This window comes from Podarcis gaigeae, assembly GCF_964106915.1.
Source record: "Podarcis gaigeae genome assembly, chromosome: 18".
NCBI classification, from domain to species: domain Eukaryota; kingdom Metazoa; phylum Chordata; class Lepidosauria; order Squamata; family Lacertidae; genus Podarcis; species Podarcis gaigeae.
In genome coordinates, this window is record NC_139696.1 from 2,215,058 (window position 1) to 2,230,534 (window position 15,477).

The following is a 15,477-nucleotide window of genomic DNA, read 5'->3' on the forward strand; positions in this document are numbered from 1 at the left end:
TCCTAACTTCTATTCCCTTCTGCCCCCGCCCCAGCGTCAACAAAAATTTTGGTAAGCTAATGTAACAGCAGGCTGTTGATTCTGGTAACAGTAACAATAAAACCAGGATGTTTCTCAACATAATAACCCTGGGCATGTTTGCTCCGAAATCTCGCCGGCCTTACTTCCAGGTAAGGAAGATGTGCGCAGGATCGCGGCCTTTCAGGCCAACTGCTCAGAAGGGCATTCAGTTCAATGGGGCCTTCAGCTGCTTATAGGCTTGAAAGTAAGCCCCCCATTGAATTCAATGGGGCTTTACTTCCGAGTAGGCACCCACAGAACTGCCTTTTTGGTGGATTTTGGGAGGAGAGGGGCTGGTCGTGTAATCAGGGACTGTGGGGTGGGAGGCGATGGGTTTTGGAGATCTGTCCAGACCCCACCCCGAATAGAAAGTGAAATGATTCGCTCCCTGGAAAACCACTTTTAGTAGATGCTGCAAAGCGGCCGAGCAAGCAAGCAAGTCGAACGACAAGGGGAGACACCCCCCTACAAAAACACAAACAAACAAGGAGACCCCCCCCCTATTCTTTTGGAACGGGAGTTCTTTCAGGGCTCTGTCTGCAAAGGGTCGTGAAGATCACAAAGAGAGATATCTCAGAGACCGGCTAGGAATGATCACCACAGCACAAGATCTAACCCTCTGGGTGCCAGCGAGCACCCACAAAATTCCCCATTAAGGGCACCCACAAATTTCGGTGCCAGGGCCATGCACGCTGCAGGGCACCCGTGGTCGCAGGGCCAAGGTGGTACTCATTCTCTCTCTGTGTGTGTGTGTGTGTGTGTGTGTGTGTGTCCCCCAAACCAACACACACACAACACAACACAACACAACACACACACCAGGGCGCAATCCCAGAAAGAGGCGCGATTGACTTAATCCCACACCTCCAATCTCCTGCATTTCCCTTCGCCAGTTGCAGATTTCACAAGACCTATCTATGTTTCCTTGGCCAAATTCACCTCCTTATTTGCAAAGGGGAGGGGTGTCAAAAAACCAAACCAAACCACCTCAAAAAACTCCGGAGGAGAGGTGGATAGAGGTTGCTATTTCCTTCCCCGAAAAGAGAAAACGCGGCCCAGCTCCTTTCTCTGCCAGGCGTTTAGAGAAGAAAAATTAACTCGGCTCCCAAACTTTCCCCGAACCACAAAACTCTTGTTCCGGACACGGCCGGCAGTTGGAAGCAGAATAAAATAAAAAGAAGGGCGAAAGGGGAAGGGTTTTTATTTTTTTTTTAAAAAAAGGGGTCTGAGTTTCTGTAGAAATGGAACCATAACCCGGCTCTCTGTTACGCATGAAAAAGGCGCATGATTTCTGACTTGAGGTCGGCTTCTTAAGGAAGGCTGAGGTTTGGGAACTCCCCAAAGCGTGGCGAGTTCGCTGCCTCTCCTGGGAAGTTAAGGATCCGCCCCGAGGTACTGATACCGGTCCTGTTTACTTCTGAAACCGGCGCAAAATAAGAAGGAGGATGAATAGGAAGCGTAAAATGAGGTCACAATGAGGGCTAGCGGCTTGCTGGAGCAGAGGGGAAAACTTTCTAATGCCGCAATTGAATAGCTGCGCGGAAGAAACGCGTGCGCGTAAAAAAACAATTCCTGGTTAATTTTAACAGTTATCTCTCTCATTATGAAAAGTGACATATAGGCCTGAAATATCAAGTTGTTGTTTTTTGATCCGCAGGGCTGGACTTTCGACTAGCCTTTCATTAAGAATTTAGCCATAATTCTGCGGTCGGAGGAAGGTAAGGGGAAGAGGGAAACTAGGAAATCACTGCCTCGGCCGCTGCAAGGCCTCTGGCTCCGTCAAACTGCCAGTCTCTGAGGCCCCCCCCCCCCATAGCTGCAACTGACAGACAGGGCTGTCCCTGTGGAACTAGATTTCTATCTGCAGGGATTTATTTTATTTTGGGGCATGGGTGATCTTCAGTCGTGTATGAGGAGCCCCGCTTTACAGTCATGTAGAGGTAGGGCCCCCAACCAGAGACCTATCACCTCATGGGCCATTTACTGAGATGCAGACTTGCATTCAGACAACCACTGTTCACGTGAACTATCAAACATGCCGATAATTCGATATATCTATTTATTGATGTGGGTGGTTTGTCTAGAATGTGTTTGCTTTGGGAGGAGAGGGCTGTGATTCATACGTTCATTTCAACATTTTTCCACATCGTCCCGCTATAAGCTCCTACAGTTTTTATTGCTCCACATTGCAAACGACGAAGAATTTTATTTTTTTGGCCTCGGCTGGCGTTTAGCCCCCACTCCAAAAGCCAAATCTATATCACTAATGGGAGCCTCAATCCTTCTTCTGCTCACCCCTCCCGTTTCATTTCTCTCCTACTCCGATTTTTTTTTTGGGGGGAGGGTGTTCCACGCAATCCGGATTTTTAAAAGTTTGGGAGATAACACGCGAGTTTCACCGCTTAGCCAAGCCACGGCGCGCGGGGATTATTATTATTATGCGGCTGTCGGGAACAGCCACGTAAAATTCCAGATTTCCTTCAAAGTAAAAGAATTTGGGATGAGTTTTTTTGGGGGGGGGAATGAGGTGCGATTCGAAGAGGCGGCGACGGGAGGAAAGTATTCGGACCAACTGCGGCACTTTCCCCCTTCGCAAACTTCACGGCGCTCCCCCCCCCCCCGCAGCCGCCCCGATCCTAAGCGTGTCTGCTCAGAAGCAAGCCCCATTCAGTTCCATGAGGTTTCCAGGTAAGCGAACGAGGATCGTGCCCTTAAAAAAAAAAATACTCCCCAAGCTTCTACAAGACCGTGGCTCATCCCATGTAAAAACTTCCTGACTCAGGATAAAAGGCAGATTTACTCGCGAGGAAGCCCCGCTGGTTTTGAAAGGACCCGTTGGAACTTTAGCCTGGGAGTAGGCCCTACTAGGAACCCTATAGTGCCTACTCATGAGTAAGCCCCATGGGGTTTACTTCCAGGTAGATGGGTGCAGGACTGCCGACTTCTGAGCAGCCCGCCGACTTAATATTGAGCAAAGCCAGCTTAAAGTTGGCAGCGGCCCTGCAGGGCAAATCCGTCTAGCACGTGTTTACTCGGGAGTAAGCTCCCAAGGACAGCAATGGAGCTTTTGTTCCTGAGCTTAACAGCTCGAGACTCATAGGAAGTGCCCGCCGGCGGTAGTACGCTTTTATCTAGGGGGTTGTGAGTCCCGTTGAGTTCCACAGAGCTTTTACTTTAGAATAAACGCGCGAGAGGGTGGGGGGGGGGGAGCCCGGAGCTCATCCGAGGAAAGCGCGGGCAGCGCGGGGATACAGAAACCGATCGCCATCGATTAATCGAGCGATCGTTGCCTTCGATCGAAGGCTCCCTGCGGAATACCCAGGCGCGAAGTGGGGAGGCTACAGACATCCCCTTTGAACTCGCTGCGACTTCGCTTCCCAAGGCTAGGTCGCCGCACTTAAAAGAAAGAGGTCTATTTTTAGAATTGAACCCGGCTTGGAGTTGGGTATGCGGAGGAAAATGGACGGAGGAGGGTAAAGGTTAGAGCGAGGAGGAATTGTTTTTTTTTTTTCCCGTGCGGGGCGGGCGGAGCGGGTCTGGTGCTGCAAAGGCTGCAGCCCAGCCGGTGTGTGTGTGTCTCTGTGTGTGTGTGCACGCGCACGCGCGCCCCTTTCTCGCTCTCCCGTCCACCTTGGGCTCCGCAGAGCTCAAGATCTTACTGCTGACGAAGCGGCCTTCGCCGAGTCTGCCGCAGGGCCCAACTCGCTTAGCCAGAGAGAGAGTTAATTTTTACGCGCAGGATGAAGAGAGAAAGGGGAGGGCGTTGGAGAGAGGGAGATCTTTCCAAGGTTGGAGGGGAAAGGGAGGGGGCCCTCTCCAGCTCGAGAGCTGGATCGGGGCCAAAGGCAGCAGTTAGCGGCGCCCAGAGAAGCCCCGGCGTCTCCCTCTCCCTCTCTCCGGGTCTCTCCTGCTCTCCGCTAGGCGTCATGTTCAAGTTCAGCTCGCTTCCCTTCCTCCTCCGCCCCCTTCGCCAGAGCGGCCATTTTCCGCTACATCTACCGTTTGCTGAGCTAGCTGCCAAGAGAAAGAGAGAGGGTGGGGGGAAGGGAAGGGAGGGGGGAGAGATGATTGCCACACGCACTCCCCCGTCTCTCTCTCTCCCCCCCTCCTCCATCGCAGATTCTTACGCATTCTCCCCCCCTCCCCAATTCCATGCGTAAAAGCGCACCGGGTTTGGAGAGGTAGGACACTCCGCAGACTTTATAGCGCTTTGCGTTCTCCACCTCTGCGCACCAGTCCCCCCCCCCCCATTAAACTCTGACACTTTGCACCAAGGACGGGTATGGTGTGTGTGTGGGGGGGGGTCTTCATTTAGGCAAGGCACTACGGCAAAACGCGACGGGGGCTTTCCGAATAGGGGCGCGTTCTTTCCGGAACGGGGCATCCCCAAACACTCAGAGTAATGCCGTCGCCCCCCGGGTCTCCTTCCAACCACCCTGATCGTGCCAATATCCTGTTTTGACTCTAATAAGGCTCTCCCCTCCCCCCACCGCCAGCACCCTATTCCCCACCCCAAGCCCACCTGCCTTGGACTTTCTCTCCCCCCCCCCAAAAAAAACCCCACCTCCATCAACTTCTTCTGCCCACCCACCCGCTCCTCCGCCACACCCCACCGAGGAAATCAGTGTGTGTTGGGGGGGGGGATATTATTATTATTATTTTAAAAAAGAAAGGATTTGGAAACTGACGCGAAAAACTTACCATCACCCAAGCGAAATTGACCAGGGCGGCAGAGCGGCTGAATGCCAACAGGAAACTAAGGTGGCGGCCGGCGGCAGAGAGAGAAGGGGCTTATTTATTTATTTTTAAGGTCCCACCAAGTTGTTGTTGTTGTTGTTAATTTGCGGAGGGCGAAGGGAAGGGAACGACCTCATCTCCTCCCTGGAGAGAGAGAGGAAAAAAAAAAAAAACAATAACCCGAAAAGCGGGGCCAGATCTTCGTTCCCTTCAGCGTCGGGTCAGTTCTGTCTAGGCGCGTTCAGCGGCTGGGTCGACAGCATCTTTTAAGGTCCCAGCTCAGGAGAACCCGCTGCGCCGTGGCCCTCCCCAGATGTCAGTGAAGTAGGGGAGGTGGTGGTTTCTCGCCCCACTTCCCCCCTCCTCACTCTCTCTCTCTCTTTTGGGTAAAATAATTTTAAAAAATAACAATCCGGGGTTTCTTTAGTTGCTAGGTCACATCGCCGAGGGTGGGGGACGCACACACCAAAATCCTTCCTGGGTTGTGAAGACAGGGGAGGGGGGGTGCTGAGGACTTGGTGGTTGTTTTAACTCTATAGAGAGTCACACAGAGGGGGTTCTTAATAAAGGGGGGGCGCGGTGGAAGCGGGTGAGACGGGGCAGCCGTAAAAAAATAATGTCTTGCGGGAGGGGTGAAAGGAGAGACAGACCTCACTTTTCACGGGACGCCACGCTGGGGGCGCGGAGATTTAAAAACACTACTGCTAATAATAATAATAATAAAAGAATTAGAAGCTCTCTCTTTTTGTTGCTTATGGTTATATATATATATATACCTAGCTTCCTGGTTCAAACCTCGTGTTTTTATCAAAACAAGATTTGGGGGGCAGGGTTCGGAAATAAAATAGCAGGCGCAGCACCGGCAAGATTCCTTTCGCTTTTTGCAAAGAAAATCCGGAGAGAGTGAGGAGGGCGGGGGGACTGGATGGGTAGCTGGCTGGCAGGCTGGCAGGCTGGCAAGGGAACCCTCACAGCTACCCGCTCCCTCCCTGGGTGAGCAGGGCTCCAGCAGCGGCGGCGGCGGCGGCGGCAGCACCCATGACCGACCTCCCTCTCTTGCGCGCGCGCGCGCTCTCCCTCCTCCCTGCCTGGGCTGCTAAGCTCCGCCCCTGGCTCCGCCCCTTTCTCGCGTGGCTGGGGAGGAGGGGGGGGCGCTGAGGAGTCTGGCAGCGCCAGGATGCGAGAGAGGGAGGTGGCATTTGAGAGAATCTCCCTCGAGTTACCCCCCCTCCCTATTTCTTCCTCTAGCTCCCAAAGGTGGACCAAGGAGATTTGATAAGGCGCAGCGCCGGATTTACGTATAATAAGCTAAACAAGCTCTAGCTTAGGGCCCCAATTTCTTGCCCCCCCCCAAAAAAAATAAAGTGCTGCAGGGATTTATGTATAGGTTGGGGGGGTTGCCCCTCCAGCAGATATCATGCACATGCAGCCCAATACCAAAATCAGCACAATCGCTTTTGTGACTTGTGATTTGTCCCCGCAAAACACTTCATCGCAGTTTCTTCCTATCTATTCCAAGGGCCTTTGCTGCACGATATCAAATGTAAGAATTCACTGATCAATGTACCTATGTACTGGCTCACAGGGAAAACTTCAGAAATTCATCTGGACAGGTGAGCTCAGCTCCTCAGCAGCCCCTCTGCCTGAGTGATAATCCCTGGCCTCCTGATACCTGAGTGCCAGACAGGTAGCCATTCCAGAAATAACAAGCCCAGATGAAGACAAAAGGGTGGGATGAACTTGGCTGGGAAACAGGGAAATGTAAATATCTCTTTTGTTCCACTTGATGGGTGTTTGGTGGAGGGCAAGGGGAACCACGGGGCAGGGTCCAGGATGCTCAGATTACGGCCACCAGACCTCCCCTTTCATGATGTATTAGTGATGTATGAGTGATGTAGTTTGGGGAGTGTAACATGGGGATTAGCAGCTAATAAAAGTTGGGGTCTTCTTTTGTACAGGGCTTCCATCTTGTTCCACCTGGTGGCAAGTGGGAGTCCGGTCTCGAGGGTCTTCAATAAAGACCAAGCCAACTGGCTGCTGTTTTGCTCTGGTATTCCTGGCTGGTGTCCTTGTTTTTTGTCCAAGGGAGCCCTCAGATTTCTCCGTTAACAAAAGGGGGAAAAAAACCTGGATGTACATTTACAAAATATAAGATAAAAAAACAAATAAAATAAGACCTGCATACAGCATTGATTCATTGTTAGGTTGATTGTGGGGTGAAAATCATTGAATTTCTGGTGGAAGGTGTCCAGGGTCTGTTGAGACCCTGGCTTGAGACGCCTATTAGGTCCACAAATTGCCATATAGCATATATTCAACACAAAAAACAGTGACAATTTGTTGTTGGCAAAGGACAGCTGGACACAGAAAGGGCCCCATGACCTTCAGGAGCTTAGGGCCTCATCAAACCTAAATCCGGCCCTGGGTAAGGAGGTGGGATGCCCACTTGAATAAAATATTGGGGAGGGGGCAAGTAAAGACCCTCCTCAATCACAAGATACTGCACACACCTGGGTCCAGCCAAGGGTGGCGGCAGCTGCCACCTAAATAAATTAATAAAAATACTTAACTGAGGTTCTTCCCCCCCAAAAAACCATAAATGCTGGCTATGCCACACTATTTGAGTGGCACTGCCCATCAACATTGGGGGCCCTCCCCCCTCAAGTATTTTATGGGGGGGACAAGGCAGAGGGACCTCAGCTCCTGGGGGTTGGCTCCTATATGCAGGGAGAGAGGATGGAATGAAATTGCTGGTGCTGAGAGAGAGAGAGAGAAAGAGAGAGAGAGAGAGAGAGAGAGAGAGAGAGAGAGAGAGAGAATGGGAAAACTCTGAACATCACTAGTAAAGGTAAAGGGACCCCTGACCGTTAGGTCCAGACTCTGGGATTGCAGCCCTCATCTCGCTTTACTGGCCGAGGGAGCCGGCGTACAGCTTCCGGGTCATGTGGCCAGCAGGACTAAGCCGCTTCTGGCGAACCAGAGCAGCACACGGAAACGCCGTTTACCTTCCCGCCGGAGCGGTACCTATTTATCTACTTGCACTTTGACGTGCTTTCGAACTGCTAGGTTGGCAGGAGCAGGGACTGAGCAACGGGAGCTCACCCCGTCATTGCTGGGATTCGAACCGCCGACCTCCTGATCGGCAAGCCTTAGACCAGGGGTAGGCAAACTAAGGCCCGGGGGCCAGATCTGGCCCAATTGCCTTCTCAATCCGGCCCATGGACGGTTCAGGAATCAGTGTGTTTTTACATGAGTAGAATGTGTCCCTTTATTTAAAATGCACCTCTGGGTTATTTGTGGGGCCTGCCTGGTGTTTTTACATGAGTAGAATGCATGCTTTTATATAAAATGTATCTCTGGGTTATTTGTGGGGCATAGGAATTTGTTCATATTTTTTTTCAAAATATAGTCCAGCCCCCCACAAGGTCTGAGGGACGCTGGACTGGCCCCCTGCTGAAAAAGTTTGCTGAGTTAGAGTGTTGGACTAAGACCTCAGAGACCAGGGTTCAAATTCCCACTTGGTCATGAAATACTTTTCGTATTTCACCTTTTTCCTCTAAAGAGCTCAAGGTGGTTTTTCCTCCTCAGTCGTCACAATAACCCTGTGAGGTGAGGACTGAGGAGCCAGTGATTCCCTTCCCAAGGCAACCCAGTAAACTTCATAGATTCGAACCCTAGTCTCTGAGGTCTTAGTGCGACACTCTAACCACCACACCACATCACATACAGATAATAATAAAATAAAATAATTAGCTGGTGATGAATTCTTCCCTCCCCCCAAAGGAGCAACGTTGCAGGAGAAGCAACATAAATAAAACCTTGCAAACCGAGAGGGGCAAATATTTATCGTTTCGGCAACCAGTTTGCATCTCGATTAAAACGGAACGGCCTGCGCACTGATCAGTCTGGGGGGAAAAGCCTTGTTTAAAAAAATAACCACGCAGAGAGAGAGGAGCAGGAGGGAAGGCTGGAGGGAGGGAGGGAGTGTTTCAGTTTTATTTATGGTGACACAAACCACTTAACATGAACTTTCAAATTGCTGGCCTCAGCTAAAAAGCCTACGTGGTTATCCTTTAAAGCGTCACCCGCCCTGCTGCATGGGAAACAGAAATCTCGACACAATCACGTTAGGTTTTTTTACAAGCTCATTTTAATCCCTCTCTCCCATTCTCTCACTTATGTACACACACAGAGACACACACACACACGTCTAGGCACGCATACCCACACCACAAAGGTTGCCCACACTTGGCTATGGGTTTATTTCAATGGTAACCCAAAGATCTTTGGCCTGGCCACAGCGCAAGCAAGCTGGCCTTTGCAACCCTCAAACCACCTCTTGCGAGTCCGCCGTTTAAAAAAAACACACAAGCAGAGCGCCCAGGCTTGATTTGCACTCGTTGACAACACGTGATTTATCCCGGCACACAAGGGTCAAGGTATGTCTCCCAAAAGCAGCTTCCAGGAAGCTGGCAAATTCTGGGCGAAGAGACCACAGCTCATCCCACCCTGAGCAACCACTGCAGTGGTACATGAAGGCGGTGAAGGTCCTGTGCGAGTGTCTGGAGGCGGTTGGAGGATGGATGGCGGCTAACAGATTGGGGTTGAATCCTGACAAGACAGAAGGACTGTTTTAGGGGGACAAGGCGGGCAGGTGTGGGGAACTCCCTGGTCCTGAATGGGGTCACTGTGCCCCCGAAGGACCAGGTGCACAGCCTGGGGGTCATTCTGGACTCACAGCTGTCCATGGAGGCGCAAGTCAATTCTGTGTCCAGGGCAGCTCCATCTGGTACGCAGGATGAGACCCTCTCTGCCTGCAGACTGTCTCACCAGAGTGGTGCATGCTCTAGTTATCTCTCGCTTGGACTACTGCAATGCCCTCTCCATGGAGCTCCCTTTGAAGGTGACCCAGAAACTACAACTAATCCAGAATGCAGCAGCCAGACTGGGGACTGGGAGCAGCCACTGAGACCATATAACACCGGTCTTGAAAGACCTGCACTGGCTCCCAGGATGTTTCCGAGCACAATTCAAAGTGTTGGTGCTGACCTTGAAAACCCTAAACGGCCCAGTATACCTGAAGGAGTGTCTCCACCCCCATCATTCTGCCCGGACTCTGAGGTCCAGTGCCGAGGGCCTTATGGCGGTTCCCTTGCTGCGAGAAGCCAAGTTACAGGGAAGCAGGCAGAGGGCCTTCTCGGTGGTGGCACCTGCCCTGTGGAACGCCCTCCCAGCAGATGTCAAGGAGATAAACAACTGTCTAATGTTTAGAAGACATCTGAAGGCAGCCCTGTTTAGGGAAGTTTTTAAAGTCTGATGTATTTGTCGTGTTTTTAATATTCTATTGGAAGCCGCCCAGAGCAGCTGGCAGAACCCAGCCATATGGGCGAATTGGAAGTTGAATGGCCATCTCTCATCAATGCTTTAGCTGAGATTCCTGCATTGCAAAAGGGGTTGGGATGGATGACCCCTGAGGTCCCTTCCAGCTCTATTTAGTTGAAACGCTGTCCTAAACAATTAAAACAACAGAGGCATTCTGGTTTTCGTACGTCAACGTTCGAATGCTTTGCCCTCACCCATCAAAAGAAGATGTCCAGAAATCTCGCTGTGCTTCCATCCTCTGACTGCTCCTAGCTGTGGTCTGTTTGGCCAACCCCTCTCTCCAAAGCCCTGCCAGGCCTCCCCCTACCCCCTATATAGCTGTCCTGGTTTCTGTAGGTGTGGGGGAGAGCGGCAAAGGGGAAGATTGTGTTATCTCGCCTGGGGCCGGCTTCGTAAGAGCTGGTATGTTCTCTTTGGCAGTTCCCGGGGGCAGGAGCACAGATCACGGGGCGTGATGCCAGCTGAGACCAGAACACAGGGGAAGCCAAGAGAACAAAGGCGAGGAACAGGGGGGAGAGACAGGTTGAAGAGCAAACACAACAGGTGCAGAGTTCCTTAGCAACCGAGGCTCACCTGTGGCCTTAGGGCTGCACTCATTTGACACACCGAGAGATGGAATCCGAACTCTGCAACAAGGGCTTCTGTTCCCTCCTGAATCCCTACCTGAAAGCAGGTGTGCTGGAGGTTACTTAGCAGCAGATGCTCCAGGCCAGATCGAGTCCCTAAGCAGTTTTGACTCACCACCTTGACAGCCACCAGCACCAAAAAAATGGCTACTTAGCTTCTCAGAGAGAGCAACATGTCTGTCGTCTTGGTGCTGTCCCTGGTCCTGAAAGGCCTGCTCTTCTGATTCAAAGTGCAAGTAGATAAATAGGTACCGCTCTGGCGGGAAGGTAAATGGTGTTTCCGTGAGCTGCTCTGGTTTGCCAGAAGCGGCTTAGTCATGCTGGCCACTTGACCCAGAAAAACTGTCTGCCTACAAATGCCAGCTCCCTCGACCTATGGAGCGAGATGAGCACCGCAACCCCAAAGTCATCTGCGACTGGACCTAATGGCCAGGGGTACCTTTGCGTCCATCAATGACCATATGGCATGTATTCAAAACAAAAAACAGTGACAATTTGTTGTTGACAATGGACAGCTGGACATATAAAGGGCCCCATTACCTTCAGGAGCTGAGGGCCTCATCAAACCTAAATCTGGCCTTGGGTTTTCTTATAAGGCAGCGGTAGAAACAGAGAGGAAAGGGGGGCACTTTGGACTCCAAAAATCCACCCCCCCCCCGAAGGATTTGTATCCCTCGACAGAAAAAGAGGTCGCTCCCTGCTGCCTCAGGAGAAATTTACTGCCAACTCGATAGACAGAGGTGGCTTTCGACCAACAAATGCCAACATGAAGTTCAGGCCATGTATTTAAAAAAAACACAAGGTGTCCGACGCAGACAATGCTAAAATGCCATCTGAGGTTCCGTTGGCGTGCCTGGCTCTTGACGCTGAGCCCCACGGCTATTTTTAACCGCACATAGGGATTTGGGCTCTTAGCAGCTGGCCCAGCTCAAGCTGATTTGATCCCTAAGATTAGCGGAACGGGAGAGGAAGCGTTCCTGCTGCCCTTTCGCCCCCTGCCAACCTGGGAAGGTCAGCTGGCAAGGGAGTGGCTATGCCGTCTGTCCTAGATGGAGCTTGCATTCTGCGAAGGGGGGATATTGACATTTTGTTGGTCCTTTGGGAGCTAAGGAGAGGTGTGTTTAAAAAAATAAAATTTAAAAAATATATTTCTATTTTTTTAAAAAAACTACACCAGAATCAAATGAATACAACATTTCTCAATTAGCAGTCAGTTAACATCGGACTGACATGGGTGGCGCTGTGGGTTAAACCACAGAGCCTAGGACTTGCCGATCAGAAGGTCGGCGGTTCAAATCCCCGCAATGACGAGGTGAGCTCCCGTTGCTCAGTCCCTGCTCCTGCCAACCTAGCAGTACGAAAGCACGTCAAAGTGCAAGTAGATAAATAGGTACCGCTCCAGCGGGAAGGTAAATGGCGTTTCCGTGCGCTGAACTGGTTCGCCAGAAGCGGCTTAGTCCTGCTGGCCACTTGACCCGGAAACTGTACGCCGGCTCCCTCGGCCAATAAAGCGAGCGCCACAACCCCAGAGTTGGTCACGACTGGACCTAATGGTCCGGGGTCCCTTTACCTTTAACATTGGACTCCCCCTTCGCCCCTCCATGGGTTCTCCAATTTTTCAAACTTTGCTGCTGATTATAGTTATTCCTCACTACTTTATGTCCACCAGAGTTTTCTCAGACTCAATTTCACAGGTTTTCGAACGTTTTAGAAGCCGGATGCCAAAAACCCGGAAGTGAATGCTCTGTTCTACACAAAAACACACACAAATTCCCGATGGGCAACTCTTGATAATAAAAAACAACAGCTGAATGACTAGGTTTGCCTGGGACCTTTAGCAAAATATTCTCAAGACTGTCTAGATAGGAGGTGTCCATACTTTCTGCCTATATGCATCTAAATGTAAGGTTGTCGTCACGCTCCAGTTTGCTTGGGTCGAGACGAAGGGGAAGGAGGTGGCTGAAAGGCAGTGACACGCCCTGGACTTTTTGTAAGGCAGGAGGCAGGCAGGTGTGGGCTGGCTGGGGGCAGGCAGCTCCCCATTCATCCCAATGGGACCAGACCCTCCAGTGTTGCGAAGCTCAGATGAAGAACGGCTTCTGCACGAAGCTGTCTGGAGGGCTTGGGGAGAATCGTGCCCAACTGTGGACTTCTTCACCGTTTGAAGAAAGCCATGGTTTTCCCAGTAGTGATGTATGGAAGTGAGAGCTGGACCATCAAGAAGGCTGATGGCCGAAGAATGGATGCTTTTGAATTATGGTGCTGGAGGAGACTCTTGAGAGTCCCATGGACTGCAAGAAAATCAAACCTCTCCATTCGGAAGGAAATCAGCCCTGAGTGCTCACTGGAAGGACAGATCCTGAAGCTGAGGCTCCAAGACTTTGGCCACCTCCTGAGATGAGAAGACTCCCTGGAAAAGACCCTGATGTTGGGAAAGATGGAGGACACAAGGAGAAGGGGACAACAGAGGACGAGATGGTGGGACAGTGTTCTCAAAGCGACCAGCATGAGTTTGACCAAACTGTGGGAGGCAGTGGAAGACAGGAGGGCCTGGCGTGCTCTGGTCCAGGGGGTCACAAAGAGTCGGACACGACTAAATGACTCAACAACAACAACAACATCCTCGGGGGAAACTTAAACACACACAAACTAAAAGGAAGTCCTTCTTGCCAGCCCAGGCCTGGTTCCAATGAAGATTTCCCAGAGGCATTTTTGCTGACTCAGAAAAGCTCCTGGTGAGTCATCGGTCCCCACCCCACCCCACCCTGCAGCAAGGAAGGTCTATTTAATTATTTGCATCGTTTTAGGAAGCAAAATGTCATGGTTTGGTTGGATAGAGAAGAATGAACCAACTGGGGAAGAAGAGTCAGAGCTCAGGGAGTTGGGACAACAACAACAACAATTATTGTTGTGTGAGACGGTTGGAGGATGGATGGCGGCTAAGAGATTGAGGTCGAATTCTGACAAGACAGAAGGACTGTTTCTGGGGAACAGGGGGCAGGTGGGTGTGGAGGACTCCCTGGTCCTGAATGGGGTAACTGGGCCAGGTGCACAGCCTGGTGGTCATTTTGGACTCACAGCTGTCCATAGAGGCGCAGGTCAATTCTGTGTCCAGGGCAGCTCAATCTGGGATGCAGGATGAGACCCTCCCTGCCCACAGGCTGTCTGGCCAGAGTGGTGCATGCTCTGGTTATCTCCCGCTTGGACTACTGCAATGTGCTCTACGTAGGGCTCCCTTTGAAGGTGACCCGGAAACTACAACTAATCCAGAATGTGGCAACTAGACTGGGGACTGGGAGCAGCCGCCGAAACTATATAACACCGGTCCTGAAAGACCTACATTGGCTCCCAATACATTTCCAAGCACAATTCAAAGGGTTGGTGCTGACCTTGAAAGCCCTAAATGGCCCAGTAGACCTGAAGGAGTGTGTCCACCCCGGATACCGGGGTCCATCTCCAGAGGGCCTTCTGGCGGTTCCCTCCCTGCGAGAAGTGAGGTTACAGGGAAGCAGACAGAGGGCCTTCTCGGTGGTGGCGCCCGCCCTGTGGAACGCCCTCCCGTCAGAGGGAAATAAACAACTATCTGACTTTGAGAAGATTCATTTTATGTTCCCCCTTTTAATGTGCCCCCTCCGGCTGGTTTGGTGCCATCGTTCCTTACCAGCGCCAGCCGCTGGGAATAGCTCCCCATCCCTATTCTCTCTCCCGCTCCATGACCTTAAATCACCGTGATCTCCGACTGCTCTCAAATAACCAGCCATTCACTCATTTGTGTCTGTGTATAATCTCGTTGGGTAACGAGATTAAGGAGATAATCCGGGGGGCATTTGCAGTGCCCGCAGTCTGTTTCCTAGGAATCCAACCGTACAGCCCCTGGTTTTTTTTTTTTAATTTCCAGGTTGGAATCGTAGAATTGGAGAACTGGAAGAGACTCTGAGGATCAGCTGCAAGAATATGAAGCCCGGGAATTTGAACCCGCAACCTCGGTGTTGGCACCACGCTCCAACCAACTGAGCTATACAGGCTTGCAGGATCACTCTGCTTTCGTGTGTGTTTCTGTGCCTTCCAACAGGGAGCTGTGTAATATTCTTGTAGTCCCAACCACATGCCCGTAAAGTAATTGGCACACTTGGGCGCAATATCCCATTTTCATCTTGGGAAAAGTTATGGAGGGAGATTGTAAAATTTACAGCGTGCTGTGCATTGAAGGACAACTATATGAAATAAATAAATTAATAATAATAATAATAATAATAATAATAATAATAATAATAATAATAATTTATTATTTATATCCCACCCATCCGGCTAGGTTTCCCCAGCTACTCTGGCTGGCTTCCAACAAAGATTAAAAACACAATAAAAACATCAGTCATTAAAAAGCTTCCCTAAACAGGGCTGCCTTCAGATGTTGTCTAAATGTCCAATAATTGTTTATTTCTTTGACATCTGATGGGAGCGCGTTCCACAGGGTGGGCGCCACCACCGAGAAGGCCTTCTGCCTGGTTCCTTGTAACCTCACTTCTCACAGGGAGGGAACCGCCAGAAGGCCCTCGGAGCTAGACCTCAGTGTCTGGGCTGGACAATGGGGGTGGAGAAACTCCTTCAGGTATACAGTGGTACCTCGGGTTAAGAACTTAATTCCTTCCGGAGGTCCGTTCTTAACCTGAAA

The 15,477-nt window shown here is 51.0% G+C and overlaps 1 protein-coding gene across 2 annotated transcripts in view; it reads right to left on the reverse strand.

Moving 5' to 3' along the window:
* NFIC (nuclear factor I C) overlaps positions 1-5,424 on the reverse strand; it is a 108,200-nt gene extending 102,776 nt beyond the window's left edge. Inside the window, exon 1 of one of the 2 annotated variants that reach the window (XM_083720513.1) lies at positions 4,762-5,424. In XM_083720513.1, coding sequence (XP_083576639.1) covers positions 4,762-4,764 — 3 coding nt within the window. In that variant the 5' untranslated portion in view covers positions 4,765-5,424. The remainder of the gene's footprint in view (positions 1-4,761) is intronic. The other variant, XM_083720515.1, reaches the window with a different exon arrangement.
* Positions 5,425-15,477: the final 10,053 nt, after the last annotated feature.